The following is a 16,284-nucleotide window of genomic DNA, read 5'->3' on the forward strand; positions in this document are numbered from 1 at the left end:
GTACCTTTTTTACCTTTGATATCCTCCTGCATTTGAATGGAATTGATCCCCTTCTGTTCGGTAACCGAACAGACTCTACGTGTTCCCCCATGTTAACATCTTGTAATTACCGACCACCCCTGGCTGTTAACCACAAACAAGCATTCCCTGGGTGACCGCCATTCATATATACAAACGCACGTGTTCAAACAAACTTGTCTCCCAAACCAAACGCAGGCCGCGGTACATGGTCGTCGACAGCATGGATCTCTGAGTCGGCTACACAAGCCCGCGAATCCCGCTGAAACTTGTACACCTGCCCGTTCGACTTCCCGACCAGTTGGAACAGCGGCATTCGGGAGTCGACATTGCCCCGCATTCAATGTACAAAACTAGCATTGACTCGAGGATAAGTCGACTCTGCGTTTTAAAATTAAGTTTACGACTAAAATTTCTCAACATAACATGAATAGAAAGCCACGGCTACTCCGGCCCTATGTTCTATTGCACTTAGATGCCCAAACAAGAAGGCAATCTAACCACATCGTTTTAAAAAGTTAAACATGTTCACAGCGTTTTGTTTTTCTTGCTAAAACCAATGACAATGAACAGCTACAAAGCAAGTGTACACTGAATAGAATATGTTATGAGCCTCTGTTTGTACTAATTACGATGCATATATATAGCACTGAACCACAACTGGGCTTTTGCATAAGCCACACTGTACAAAATGTGATCACTATTGTCATTGCAAAATAAAGAATCATAAAAAAATAAAAAAAGAAAGAAAGCCACGGCTAAGCTCTATAACATGAATCTAATAGAATGCCATGGCTGAGTTCTATAACATGAATAGAATGCCACGGCTGAGCTCAATAACAATAATAGAATACCACGGCTGAGCTCTATAACCCTGTATAACAAATAGAATGCCACTGTTGAGCTCTATAACACAAATCAAATAGAATGCCACGGCTGAGCTCTATAAGCCTGTATAACATGAATATAGGAATGCCACAGCTGGGCTCTATAACATGAATTGAAAGCCACAGCTGAGCTCTATAACATGAATAGAGGAATGCCACAGCTGAGCTCTATAACATGAATAGAGGAATGCCACGGCTGAGCTCTATAACATGAATAGAGGAATGCCACGGCTGAGCTCTATAACATGAATAGAGGAATGCCACGGCTGAGCTCTATAACATGAATAGAGGAATGCCACGGTTGAGCTCTATAACATGAATAGAGGAAGGCCACGGCTGAGCTCTATAACATGAATAGAGGAATGCCACAGCTGGGCTCTATAAAATGAATGGAGGAATGCCACGGCTGAGCTCTATAACATGAATAGAGGAATGCCACAGCTGGGCTCTATAAAATGAATGGAGGAATGCCACAGCTGAGCTCTATAACATAAATGGAGGAATGCCACAGCTGGGCTCTATAACATGAATAGAGGAATGCCACAGCTGGGCTCTATAACATGAATAGAGGAATGCCACAGCTGGGCTCTATAACATGAATAGAGGAATGCCACAGCTGGGCTCTATAACATGAATAGAGGAATGCCACGGCTGAGCTCTATAACATGAATGGAGGAATGCCACAGCTGAGCTCTATAACATGAATGGAGGAATGCCACAGCTGGGCTCTATAACATGAATGGAGGAATGCCACAGCTGGGCTCTATAACATGAATGGAGGAATGCCACAGCTGGGCTCTATAACATGAATGGAGGAATGCCACAGCTGGGCTCTATAACATGAATGGAGGAATGCCACAGCTGGGCTCTATAACATGAATGGAGGAATGCCACAGCTGGGCTCTATAACATGAATGGAGGAATGCCACAGCTGGGCTCTATAACATGAATGGAGGAATGCCACGGCTGAGCTCTATAACATGAATAGAGGAATGCCACAGCTGGGCTCTATAACATGAATAGAGGAATGCCACAGCTGGGCTCTATAACATGAATAGAGGAATGCCACGGCTGAGCTCTATAACATGAATGGAGGAATGCCACGGCTGAGCTCTATAACATGAATAGAGGAATGCCACAGCTGAGCTCTATAACATGAATAGAGGAATGCCACAGCTGAGCTCTATAACATGAATAGAGGAATGCCACAGCTGAGCTCTATAACATGAATAGAGGAATGCCACAGCTGAGCTCTATAACATGAATAGAGGAATGCTGAGCTCTATAACACTGTATAACATGAATAGAAGAAGCTCTAAAACACTGTGCTGCAGAAAGCCATGTGAAAGCTGTATACATGTTGAAGCTGTATATGTGATGGAGAATGTTACGGTGAAGCTGCATATTTGTAGCAGAGCTGTGCAACACATTGCTACAGTATGCTGCCGCAAAATTGCATTAAACTGCCCTGCAGAATGGAGTGGTTAAGCTATATAATATTATTCTGCAGGAGGGGTGGTTAAGCTATATAATATTATTCTGCAGGAGGGGTGGTTAAGCTATATAATATTGTTCTGCAGGAGGGGTGGTTAAGCTATATAATATTGTTCTGCAGGAGGGGTGGTTAAGCTATATAATATTGTTCTGCAGGAGGGGTGGTTAAGCTATATAATATTGTTCTGCAGGAGGGATGGTTAAGCTATATAATATTGTTCGGCAGAATGCAATTTTCTGATATGTATAACCTTGTTCAGCCGTGTGCTATGTTTTTGCTGTATAAGACTGTTCTGCCCACTGCTTGTTATTGTAATTTATAAAGCACCAACATGTTCTGTAGAGCTGTACAATAAGTGGGCTAACGAACAAGTATCTGTAATAGGACCAGTCCATATCTAGGAACAGAATATGGGGAGAACCCTGCTCAGAACAAGCTCACAGCTTGTAAACAATGTTCTGAAAAATTAACTCATGGCACGATTGGCGAGATTTCGTTGGAGAGCTATTCTGCACAGCGTGACATTGCAAATTCCTGGGAGATGGATTTTAAAAATCTCTGCACACGTAACCCGCTTATTAAGAACATTCAACAAGGTACCTGGAGAAATGGAACAGGTGATTGAATGGTGCAACAAGGACAATTAGCATGCAGCCAAGTAACGCAAAAAGGAGGTGCCGGCTAGATGATGGTATGTCCTCTTAAACGAAGGGGCGTACGCACGCACTTCTAATTGCAAAACAGGAATTCTCTGCAATTATCAAACCTTACAATGCACGAAAAATGATTATATAACCCCTTTTGATTCATGCTGTACTGAGAGTCTTTGCAGATTTGGCTGAGGGCATCAGCTGAGCTCTGCAGCCTATCAGGGCAGTCCTAGATCATCTGTGCAAGCTGAACAGAAACACATCCAGCTTCTCCTGCAGAAGAAGATCAGATGTGGCGTGGGCGCCCAGGTAACTTGCCAAACCATGCTAAAATGGTTTGACATTTTACTATTGGATGGCATCTGGGCACTGCTGACACCATAACCACTACGGCAGGCTGCAGTGGATAGGATTCTTGCAAGGTTCCCTTAAAACCTTGAAGAATAAGTTAATTTTCAATTAATCAATCAATCAATGCCAGTGTATGGGTATTCCCTTAATTCTAAACCAAGCAAGAGGTGACAAATAGAATAATATGGGCATAATATGTGCACGAGCACATACAGGGGATTTAAAATCATAAGATCTTTCCCGGTTATTAAATCTCATATCAGATACAAGAGACACAGGCCGATAATACAATCCAGCTAACAACATGCCCTGAATTACAAGGAGCAGCTTTTGTTTGGGAAATACATTTTCTATCTGCTCTACCGATCTATAGATCACACTGCATGATAATATGAAATAAGTGCATATAACACAAAAAGAAACAAGGGGGGGGGGGAGAGAAAAAAAGTTTTGCCAAAAGGAAAATTGCGCTGTTTTAATTTGACAGGAAATCCAGGCTGAAATTTACCGTCTATGAGGGTGATAATCTGTGCTCTTAATTCTAACAATACAGCAGATACCGGGCACCCCGGCTTGTTCTTTCAAGAATTCAGATGTTCTAAACCTGCACTCTGAGCGTCACTCCCAAGCAGCCATCGTGTTTAGGAAATCAAACAGACCAAAAAGGTGTTTATTTACCAAACTGGGAACTTTGGAGAATTCACAAATTATAGAACAAAACAAGTGATCTGGAAAGTAATGGGTTAAAGCATTATTAAATCCCAACCTTGCCTCTGGAGAGGGTGACGCTGGCGCTGTGTCTCTACATAGCGTATGGGGTGCTTATAAGTGGCATTAAACTCCTAATTTGCTCCTGGGACAGCAACGCTGGCACTGTGTCCCTCCCTACCTTCTCCTGGTGGGCAGATTGGCATTATACATTAACCTTGTTTTCAGGACTGGTAAAGCTGGCATAATAAGCTACATTATATCAATTGGCTTCTGGGATGGTAAAGCTGGAACTGTGTCCCTAACTAGCTTCAACGGAGGATACTAAAATAATAGCTCTATGTTGCTACTGTGGGCTTTTTACTGCCATTAGAGCCCTAGCTTGCCCTTGAGCAGACTAAAGCACGCACTACACCTATACCTTACCCCTGCAATGTACCCATTTTAGTGTGCCCCTACCTGGCTCTTGGGGGCTCCTGTATTCCTACCTTGCACCTGGGATGGGTAAAGTTGGCAGTGTGCTCCCTACCTGGCTTATGTGCTGGGTAAAGCTGGCACTGTGACCCTTACTAGGTATAGCTGGCAGTGTGCCCCTACCTGGGCGAAGCTGGCAGTGTGCCAGGCTGGGTATAGCTGGCACTGTGCCCCTACCTGGCTCCTGGGCTGTGTAATGCTAGCAGTGTGCCCCTACCTGGTTAAAGCTGGCAGTGTGCTCAGTGCCGGGCTGGGTATAGCTGGCACTGTGCCCCTACCTGGCTCCTGGGCTGTGTAATGCTGGCAGTGTGCCCCTACCTGCATGAAGCTGGCAGTGTGCTGGGGGCCGGGCTGGGTATAGCTGGCATTGTGCCCCTACCTGGCTCCTGGGCTGGGTAATGCTGGCAGTGTGCTCCCTACCTGGGTATAGCTGGCAGTGTGCTCGGTGCCGGGCTGGGTATAGCTGGCAGTGTGCCCCCTACCTGGGTATAGCTGGCAGTGTGCTCGGTGCCAGGCTGGGTATAGCTGGCAGTGTACCCCCTACATGGGTGAAGCTGGCAGTGTGCTCAGTGCTGGGCTGGGTATAGCTGGCAGTGTGCTCGGTGCCGGGCTGGGTATAGCTGGCAGTGTGTCCGGTGCCGGGCATAGCTGGCAGTGTGCCCCTACCTGGGTGAAGCTGGCAGTGTGCTCGGTGGCAGGCTGGGAATAGCTGGCAGTGTGCCCCTACCTGGGTATAGCTGGCAGTGTGCCCCTACCTGGGTATAGCTGGCAGTGTGCCCCTACCTGGGTATAGCTGGCAGTGTGCTCTGTGCCAGGCTGGGTATAGCTGGCAGTGTGCCCCCTACCTGGGTGAAGCTGGCAGTGTGCTCAGTGCTGGGCTGGGTATAGCTGGCAGTGTGCTCGGTGCCAGGCTGGGTATAGCTGGCAGTGTGCCCCCTACCTGGGTATAGCAGGCAGTGTGCCCGGTGCCAGGCTGTGTATAGCTGGCAGTGTGCTCGGTGCCAGGCTGGGTATAGCTGGCAGTGTACCCCTTACCTGGGTGAAGCTGGCAGTGTGCTCAGTGCTGGGCTGGGTATAGCTGGCAGTGTGCTCGGTGCCAGGCTGGGTGAGGCTGGCAGTGTGCCCCCTACCTGGGTATAGCTGGCAGTGTGCTCGGTGGCGGGCTGGGTATAGCTGGCAGTGTGTCCGGTGCCGGGATGGGTATAGCTGGCAGTGTGCTCGGTGCAGGGCTGGGTATAGCTGGCAGTGTGCCCCTACCTGGGTGAAGCTGGCAGTGTGCCCAGTGCCAGGCTAGGTATAGCTGGCAGTGTGCTCTGTGCCAGGCTGGGTATAGCTGGCAGTGTGCCCCCTACCTGGGTGAAGCTGGCAGTGTGCTCAGTGCTGGGCTGGGTATAGCTGGCAGTGTGCCCGGCGCCAGGCTGGGTATAGCTGGCAGTGTGCTCGGTGCCAGGCTGGGTATAGCTGGCAGTGTGCCCCCTACCTGGGTATAGCAGGCAGTGTGCCCGGTGCCAGGCTGTGTATAGCTGGCAGTGTGCTCGGTGCCAAGCTGGGTATAGCTGGCAGTGTGCTCGGTGGCGGGCTGGGTATAGCTGGCAGTGTGTCCGGTGCCGGGATGGGTATAGCTGGCAGTGTGCTCGGTGCCGGGCTGGGTATAGCTGGCAGTGTGCCCCTACCTGGGTGAAGCTGGCAGTGTGCCCAGTGCCAGGCTGGGTATAGCTGGCAGTGTGCCCCCTACCTGGGTGAAGCTGGCAGTGTGCTCAGTGCTGGGCTGGGTATAGCTGGCAGTGTGCTCGGTGCCAGGCTGGGTGAGGCTGGCAGTGTGCCCCCTACCTGGGTATAGCTGGCAGTGTGCTCGGTGGCGGGCTGGGTATAGCTGGCAGTGTGTCCGGTGCCGGGATGGGAATAGCTGGCAGTGTGCTCGGTGCCGGGATGGGTATAGCTGGCAGTGTGCCCCTACCTGGGTGAAGCTGGCAGTGTGCCCAGTGCCAGGCTGGGTATAGCTGGCAGTGTGCTCTGTGCCAGACTGGGTATAGCTGGCAGTGTGCCCCCTACCTGGGTATAGCAGGCAGTGTGCCCGGTGCCAGGCTGTGTATAGCTGGCAGTGAGCTCGGTGCCAGGCTGGGTATAGCTGGCAGTGTACCCCCTACATGGGTGAAGCTGGCAGTGTGCTCAGTGCTGGGCATAGCTGGCAGTGTGCTCGGTGCCAGGCTGGGTGAGGCTGGCAGTGTGCCCCCTACCTGGGTGAAGCTGGCAGTGTGCTCGGTGCCAGGCTGGGTATAGCTGGCAGTGTGCCCCTACCTGGGTATAGCTGGCAGTGTGCTCGGTGCCAGGCTGGGTATAGCTGGCAGTGTACCCCCTACATGGGTGAAGCTGGCAGTGTGCTCAGTGCTGGGCATAGCTGGCAGTGTGCTCGGTGCCAGGCTGGGTGAGGCTGGCAGTGTGCCCCCTACCTGGGTGAAGCTGGCAGTGTGCTCGGTGCCAGGCTGGGTATAGCTGGCAGTGTGCTCAGTGCTGGGCTGGGTATAGCTGGCAGTGTGCCCCTACCTGGGTGAAGCCGGCAGTGTGCCCCCTACATGGGTGAAGCTGGCAGTGTGCTCAGTGCTGGGCATAGCTGGCAGTGTGCTCGGTGCCAGGCTGGGTGAGGCTGGCAGTGTGCCCCCTACCTGGGTATAGCTGGCAGTGTGTCCGGTGCCAGGCTGGGTATAGCTGGCAGTGTGCCCCTACCTGGGTGAAGCCGGCAGTGTGCCCGGTGCCGGGCTGGGTACAGATGGCATACGGTCCGGGTTCCCAGGCAGACATCCAGTCCAGGCCGGTGATCCGGTGCAGACAGACGGCGAGCGGTACCGGGAGATCAGTCAGGAAGATGTAACCGCCTCTTGTGCCCGTTGCTTAGGGATAAGCGCGATGTGAGACCGCCCCCCGCCACTGACGTCACCAGAGCCGGTGTCAGAACGGGAGGGGAAGAAACTTTAAATTACGTCACCGGCCACGCCCAGCCCAGACACAAACACTCTATATCCCCCTCACACACACAGAGGCACACTGACACACACACACACACAGCCCAGACACAAACACTGTATCCCCCTCACACACACAGAGGCACACTGACACACACACACAGCCCAGACACAAACACTGTATCCCCCCTCTCACACACACTGACACAAAGTGCTCACACAGAGACACACAATGACACACAGAGAGACAGACAGTGCTCACACACACACAGCCCAGACACAAACACTGTATCCCCCCTCTCACACACACAATGCTCACACAGAGACACACTGACACACAGAGACACACAATGACACACAGTGCTCACACAGTATCCCTCCTCACACTCTGTATCCCCCCTCACAGACACACAATGCTCACACAGAGAGACACACAATGCTCACAGAGAGACACACAATGCTCACACAGAGACACACAATGACACACTGAGACACACAGTACTCACAGAGACACACAGTACTCACAGAGACACACAATGACACAGTGCTCACACACAGAGACACACAATGCTCACACAGAGAGACACACAATGACTCACTGACACACAGAGAGACACACAATGACACACAGTGCTCACACAGAGAGACACACAAAGCTTTCACACACAGCCCAGAGACAAACACTCTGTATTCCCCCTCACAGACACACAATGCTCACACAGAGACACAGAGATACACACAATGCTCACACAGAGACACACAATGCTCACACAGAGACACACAGAGACACACAATGACACTGAGACACACAATGACACACAGTACTCACACAGAGACACACAATGACACACAGAGAGACACACAATGCTTTCACACACAGCCCCCTCAGGGACTCCCTCCCGCTGGGCTCTGGAGAGAGGAAGGGGTTAAACACTTACCATTCTCCAGCGCCGGGCTGGGAGCTTTCCTCCTCCTCCCTCGCGATGTCATCGGCTGAATGCGCATGCGCGGCAGGAGCCGCGCGCGCATTCAGCCGGTCGCATAGGAAAGCATTTACAATGCTTTCCTATGGACGCTGGCGTCTTCTCACTGTGATTTTCACAGTGAGAAGCACGCAAGTGCCTTTAGCGGCTGTCAATGAGACAGCCACTGGAGGCTGGATTAACCCTCAGTATAAACATAGCAGTTTCTCTAAAACTGCTATGTTTATAAAAAAAAAAAAAAGGGTTAACCCTAGCTAGACCAGGCACCCAGACCACTTCATTAAGCTGAAGTGGTCTGGGTGCCTAGAGTGGTCCTTTAATGAAGCAGTTTTGGTGTATAGATAATGCCTCTGCTGTCTCACTGCTTAATTCTCTGCTGTTTAGGAGTTAAACCACTTTGTTTATACAGCCCTAGTCACACCTCTCTGCATGTGATTTGCACAGCCTTCCTAAACATTTCCTGAAAAGAGATCTAATGTTTAAACGTCCTTTATTGTGGGGCGGAGCCTGACCTCCGAGCTGTTCAGACTCATGCAACACAAGCTCCCGTCTGACCTTGCAATTTTGGGGTAAATCGACCGACTTTCAGGCCAAAATATCCTTGAGGGTGCACCACCCACGTTGGGGATGCACGGAGACTCTACTGAGACCTCATCTGAGCCTTTCACTGCCGGGAGCACAAAACGCTGCATTGCGGCCTACTTAAGTGGGAAAAGACGGCCACTCTTCTCACTCTTTTACACACTGAACTTCTACCCCCCCTTGGACCGGTGGGAGTTATCCCGGTCCCCACTGTGCTACCACCAGTTGCCTCAGCTGCACAAACAGATTAGTCCTAATCGCTACCAGACGACACCAGCCAACATAAAATGGCGGATAAACTCCCTCTGAACACACAAGAGCGGGGTCCATCCCCAACAGCTCACCACAGCTCCACAGCTCAATGTCTGCAGCTACTGGAAGAAATATTCCAGCACTTCTAGACACAGCGACAATTACGCACAAGGGCCAGCAAAACCACAGGTTTCAGGATCACTTAGAAACAGCAGACGGAAAAGCTACCTCCAAACTGCCAATCTTTGCTTACACCTGCTAGTCGCCCACCTCCATGCCAGGCTAGGCCGAAATGCAGCAGAGACCTTACCTCAGCAAAGTGCCGGTGAATGACCAATTAAAGCAGCGACCTACACCCAGAGCCTCACACTAAGTCAAGAAGGTAAAGATTATGGCGAGCGAGGGCAGCCGAATGTGATGAGCCGTGCAGGCGGTCTATGCATACGATCGGGAATAAATGAGTGTCCTTCTTCGGAACCGTTCTGCAAGCTCACCGAGAGCTCTTATGTCTGCGCTACCACCTTACTATCCATGGGGATCGGATCCTTCCAGATTCAGATTTACCGTCTAGATTGACTAAATTCATTTGATTATACTTTGTGCGCTACAGCAGGTAAATGTTAGATCTACTACCAGTAGTTTCACTATTTTTACTATAGCATGGTACACCATTATATTAGTTATGTTCTTTTATAATCGCCTGTCTATATCATGATCTTTACTAATAAGCCATTACATCTTGAATACATGTCTACCTGTAGGTCTAGATTATCTCTCCATTAATAAGTTTATATACAGTCCATTGTCTAGACATGCATGCTCAGCCTGAATGTGTTCTATTACGAAAATGTGCCGCTTCATCAACATGCTGATCAAATGTTATGCTATGTTTTCTCTTGTACTTGCATGTGCTGTTGGGGCATTGCAAGCTGATTTGTGTTTTTTTCATGCACAACAAAAATAAAGAATAATAATAAAAAATAAATTGTAAAAAATGTCCTTTATTGCAAATTTTGTTTAAAGGGACACTATAGTCACCAAAACAACTTTAGCTTAATGAAACAGTTTTAGTGTATAGATCATGCCCCTGCAGCCTCACTGCTCAATTCTCTGTCATTTAGGAGTTAAACCACTTTGTTTATGAACCCTAGTCACACCTCCATGCATGTGACATGCACAGCCTTCCATAAACACTTCTTGTAAAGAGTCATCTAATGTTTATCCTTCCTTTAATGCAAGTTCTGTTTAATTTAGATTTTCTTATCCCCTGCTATGTTAAAAGCTAGACCCTGCAAGAGCCTCTTGTATGTGATTAAAGTTCAATATACAGAGAAAGAAATACAATTGTTTAAGGTAAATTACATCTGATTGAAAGTGAAACCATTTTTTTCACGTAGACAGTGTCAATCAGAGCCAAGGGAAGTATGGCAATTATTGCATAAACAGAAACAAAGTGATTTAACTCCTAAATGGCAGTGAATTGAAAATACACACGCACACACTGCCCCCCCCCATACACACACATTACTCCCCATACACACACACACTGACAGCCGCTAGAGGCGCTTCCGCGCTTCTCACTGTAAAAAATCACAGTGAGAAGACGCCAGCGTCGATAGGAAAACATTGAGAAATGCTTTCCTATGGACTATTTGAATGCGCGCGCGGCTCTTGCTGCACATGCGCATTCAGCGCTGACGTCGACAGGAGGAGGAGAGTTCCCCGGCACTGGAGAAAGTTAAGTGTTTTAACCCCTTCAGCCCAGTGGGAGTGGGACGCTGAGGGTGGGGGGCACCTAAAGACCCTCTAGTGCCAGGAAAACAAATTTGTTTTCCTGGCACTGTAGTGGTCCTTTAAGTAAAACCATCACTGAGAGGACACCATTATTTGGTTCTGTGGGTGTTACCTAATTGTGCCAGACACCTTTCCTTCCACCATACCTGACACCCTCCTCCAATCTAATTGTCCCACTTTGGCAAGCATAACAGTGCTTCCAAACCCCTACGATGCAGACACACTGGCTTCATTGCCAGGGAATAATGCCAAATATAGCACATTGCTTTCCAGTTACTGAGAAAGGTAACCAGGAGAACCACCTGAACGAGAGTAGGAAAATCTCTTTCAATCAATTCTCAAAATATACACTATGCTAAATGCTGATTGGCAATGGCAGATAAGGAGAGGTAGCAATGTTATTGAGATATTTTGTTCAATTTATACATGTGTCATTTAAATGCGAGCCGCTAGACCAGATGAAGTAAGTGACTGTGGATCTATAACGGCCATGCTTTCACAAAGCAATCTCACAGAAAACACACACTAGACATCTTGGGTTTTTACAGACTGGATTAGACTTTTCAGACCTAGGCGGACCTAACCAAAGTTAATAGCACGGTCATAGAAAATCCTAAAACCACGGCAGGATAATTACTAGAGTGTGCACAATTTTGATTGAGCCGGTTCGTTCGAATCAAATTCCTGTTAATCCACGCCTGAACAAATTCACACCTGAACTAATCGATCCGTCCAGGGTTTACCTGTGGAGTTTCTTTCAATGCAAGGATTCCACAGGTAAATCCCAAATGGGTGGAACAACAAGAATTTGATACAAATGAACTGGCTCAAAGGAATGTTTGCACAATTCAATTATAGTTATCTTTCAAGACAGTGACAAGAGAGAGACCCAAACACCCACTTTTCCTTAACATATATAGAAAGATTGCAGGAAAGCGCTGGCGTTTAGGAGTCACATGACAGAACATTCACCTACCATCACAACATTAAAATACAGTAAAGTCTTTGTTTCCTGGATGCTAGGGGCACCTCTCAAGTTGCTGATATTTGAGTGTGACTAATAGACAGTACCACTGCTGTCGGAAATGTAACTGGTTATTTGCCTTGGTACATAAGCCAGGCACATTGAGCCTTCTATACATTACCGGGGATATTTATCAGTTCTGTTGTAAAAAGTGGTCTAAAGTGCTAAAAATGGGGCAATCACTATGGAAACCGATATTTGCACCGATTTTTAGAACATAACTCTCCCCCACCCCCATTGTAGGTCTCTGAAATGGAGCCTTATTAAAGAGGTGAGCTAATAGCTTACCTCTACCGTCCCTCTGACTACATGTTGGGAAGACCAGATTCGATTAGTCCGTAAAATGACAAACAAATCATAGTTTTGAAACCTGGGCTGAATGCCAAGAAGTGTGGCGTACTGGGCACAGGGCCATTATCCACGATTATTGTACAACTGGAGAACAGTTAGCTTGAATGAGCTCTGTTTAGAAACTATTGGGAAATTGTACATCGTTTACCATGACCTAATTTAATATAAACGTATTGCTTGATGTTAATCAGAGCCTCTGCTATTGCTATTTTCATGCTATATTTATTAAATTAGAAACCAAAATATCCAAATTATTAAAAAAAAATTCACATTTTTTTTCAACATGGCATCTGTCCAAAAATTTGCAATCTCTTGTCTATTCTTGACATTTCTTGGATTAGTGGATAACCCAGATTTCTTTTGCATACATTATTTAATGAATTAACTGTTTCATTTTTTTTAAAAAGAATAGGGGGTGGGACATGGCTAGCATGGAGGCTGGTCGCAACTTGCCAGAGCTCTCAACCAAGCGTCTCATCGACACTCCTGCCGCTCATAGCCTGACCCAAAGAGTGACTCAACTGTCACAGACGACTGTAGTGTTCCGGTTCGGAAAGCCGTGATGCCGACCGCCAAAAGCCTTGCAGAGCGGTTGCGGCCTAGTGCAGACTCTGGGCGGGAGAAATGGCCGATCTCCCGTCCCATGTCTCTTCCCCCAGCAGGACCTCACAGAGCCACATTGCCCCCCTTATGGGCCGGGGAGGATATCCCAGTCCACACTACACTGCTTGCAGAGGAGATAGACCCTGGCAGACCACGCGTCGGAACCACTGAGTGCAATCCCACACACAAGATGGTGGACGCACTTCCCTGTCACAGCCAAGCCAAGCGAATAAGTACTCACTGCAAACCGGTGTCACTGGAGAGCTTCATGATAAAGCTCAATGCTGTCTTTGAGGCCTTCTGGGCGAAGTTGGCGGCAAGAGCGTCAATCTCCCGGCTGGACCCCCGAGTGGAGTATCAGAGGTGCGAAGCACAAGATGGCGGCAGTCGGCAGATCATACTGCAGCATTCAGTAGTGCCCTGCACCTACCACAAGCGGCACCTGCCTTCCTGGGCTAGAGGTCACCAAAGGACTAGCTCCCCGGCATGGACCACACAAGCGGAGCAATCCACGCATACGGCTACGCAAGACCTTAATCCAGCTCTGCTCTCCCTTTGTAGGGAAGAACTTGGACTTTGCTAGTTCCCAAGTCAGTGGCTCAGAGATGCAGACCTCAGCAAGGGCCTGGGGCTGCCTCACCTCACCCTCATTCAAGCAACTCGACCACAGCTCCTCAGTACTTCCCGAACTCGGGAATCGGCTGAGCCAAAACTCACTCCAACACACAATGCTGGCCTCACATGTCTCCTGGGTGCCAGATTTGCAATTCCACCAACTGCAGAATGCAACTCACCTACGATTGCAAACACTTATTATTAAGCTCTGTTAAATGTTAACCCTATTACGCATGGCACTAAGTTTACCCACTTGGGGCAGTGACAGTCCCTACTACACTAAGCTGGCACTCCAAGTTCCCTTCTGTAGGCAGAGATCCAGCCTGTTAGTGTACTATGTCTAATAGTTGAATGATATTGTATTTTAATCTTATTTGCTTCATTTCATTTGCTTAATTTTAATTTCATTTGCAAAAATACAAAAAAAATAATAATAATAAAAAAACAGTCAATTACCGGAGTATCCCTTTAACAACACATCAGTATATTTAAAGGGACAGTAGGAGGAAAAAGGAGTACAAGACACAGCTCGGCCAGGTTCAACAAAACAGATTCCTGACACAGTTTAAGCAGACACAAACAGATTCCTGCCATGCTAGACATATAGAACCAGAGCCCTCACACTACTAAGGCTGATGACAACGGAAACCGATCCCTGAAACAGATCAGATAAACGTGTTATGAACCAATTCAGTTTAACTTCAGTAGAACTGGGTCTGGATCCCAGGAAAAGTTAAGGAAGACCTAACTAGCCTTGCTAATGCACAAGAGCACAACTTCAACAGAACCAGAGCTCAATTTACCTCTAACAGATATGTAGTTCTATTTATTTATTTATAAAATATTTTACCAGGAAAGATACATTGAGATTTCTCTCGTTTTCAAGTATGTCCTGGGTCCACAAAACATTGCATTGGTACAATAGGATACAATAAAATACAAAAACAATATTAATACACAATATATACAAAATTTAACGCAGAGCAGGTAAGAAATATATAATCAACCATGACAGGTGCATTCTGTTTTGAGGTATGTAGAGAGGGATCTCTTAAAGGACTTTAAGCTTAGGGAAGATTTGAAAGTGTGCGGGAGGTCATTCCACAATTGCGGTGCTCTGTAGGAGAAGGAGGATCGGGCTGCTTTCTTTTTGTATTGAGGTAGACTAAATAAAGTGCTGGTACTGGATCGGAGGTTATAGGAGGTGGGAACAGCCGAGAAGAGCATCTTGCTCAGGTAGGGTGGGAGTTTCCCAGAAATGCTCTTAAACACAAGGCTGGAAAAATGAAGGGTGCGTCTGGATTCCAGCGACAGCCAGTTTAGTTATTTTAGCATGTCACAATGGTGGGTCCTGTAATTACATTGTAGCACAAATCGGCAGAACGAGTTATACAATGTGTTGAATTTATTAATGTGGGATTGCGATACACATGCATATACTACATCCCCATAATCAATGATTGGCATCAGCATTCACTGTACAATCGTTTCCTTTACTGTAGGGCTTAGGCAGGATTTGTTTCTGTACAGGGCACCTAGTTTTGGATAAAGTTTTTCTATGTTCAGGCCAAAAGATAGATTGGGGTCTAACAGCATACCCAAGTATTTGAGAGAGTGGACTGCGGTCAGTGGGCTATTTGATTTTGTTTTGATGCATAGATGGGAATTTTGTAATTTGTGTAATTTAGGTACTGTTCCAAAGATCATTGTGACAGTTTTGTCAATTTTTAGGGAGAGTTTGGTTTTTGTGATCCACTTTTCTACCTCTGTAAACTGGTCTTGGAGCACAGCCTCAAGCTGCGGTAGATTGGATTTGCTTGCATAGATCACTGTGTCGTCTGCGTACATGGCAGATCATTTATAAATAATGTGAATAGCAGGGGGCCGAGAATGGAACCTTGGGGAACACCACGCGTGACTGGGAGAGGGAGGGAGTCGCTGTCACAAATGGACACATATTGTGAGCGATCCATTACATATGATGGAAACAATCACCAATACCTGAGTTGTTTTGTTTGTGCAGTAGAATGTCGTGGTCTACTGTGTCAAAGGCCTTTACAAAATCAAGGCATATAGCTCCAGTTAGGTCTCCCTGTTCCATGCCAGTTTGGATGTCATTGCAAGCGTTTAAGAGGGCAGTTGTAGTGGATTGATTCGGGCGAAAACCTGATTGATCATGGGTAAGATAGTTAGATTGTTGGTAATACTCACATAGTTGCGTATGGACACATTTTTCTAAGATTTTTGACAATACTGGAAGCAATGATATTGGGCGATAGTTAGAAACCAAAGTAGTGTCACCACTTTTATGGATAGGCACTACTCTCGCAGTCTTCCAAAGTTTGGGTATGTATCCAGACACCAAGGATTCATTAATTAGGGTTGTGACAGGTTTAGCAATTGCTGGTGCACTGAGCCTCAACAGCATTGCTGGAATTTGATCAGCTCCAGGCTGGTTTTTCATTTTTAGATTATTAAGGTGTTTTTTTTAATGACACTAATAGGTACAGGTCTAAAATTGAACTTGTCTATATTGG

At 47.3% G+C, this 16,284-nt stretch overlaps 1 protein-coding gene across 2 annotated transcripts in view; it reads right to left on the reverse strand.

The window, feature by feature from the left end:
* RAB11FIP4 (RAB11 family interacting protein 4) overlaps positions 1-16,284 on the reverse strand; it is an 81,341-nt gene that overhangs the window by 27,476 nt on the left and 37,581 nt on the right. The window contains exon 1 of one of the 2 annotated variants that reach the window (XM_063456188.1): positions 7,308-7,471. The exons of the other annotated variant lie outside the window; for it this stretch is intronic. Within the exon in view, the coding sequence (XP_063312258.1) occupies positions 7,308-7,382 (75 nt within the window). The 5' untranslated portion in view covers positions 7,383-7,471. Of the gene's footprint in view, positions 1-7,307; positions 7,472-16,284 lie in introns of those variants that run through there. 2 annotated transcript variants of the gene reach the window in all.

The sequence above is a fragment of the Pelobates fuscus genome, chromosome 5 (genome assembly GCF_036172605.1).
Source record: "Pelobates fuscus isolate aPelFus1 chromosome 5, aPelFus1.pri, whole genome shotgun sequence".
Classification (NCBI taxonomy): Eukaryota; Metazoa; Chordata; class Amphibia; order Anura; family Pelobatidae; genus Pelobates; species Pelobates fuscus.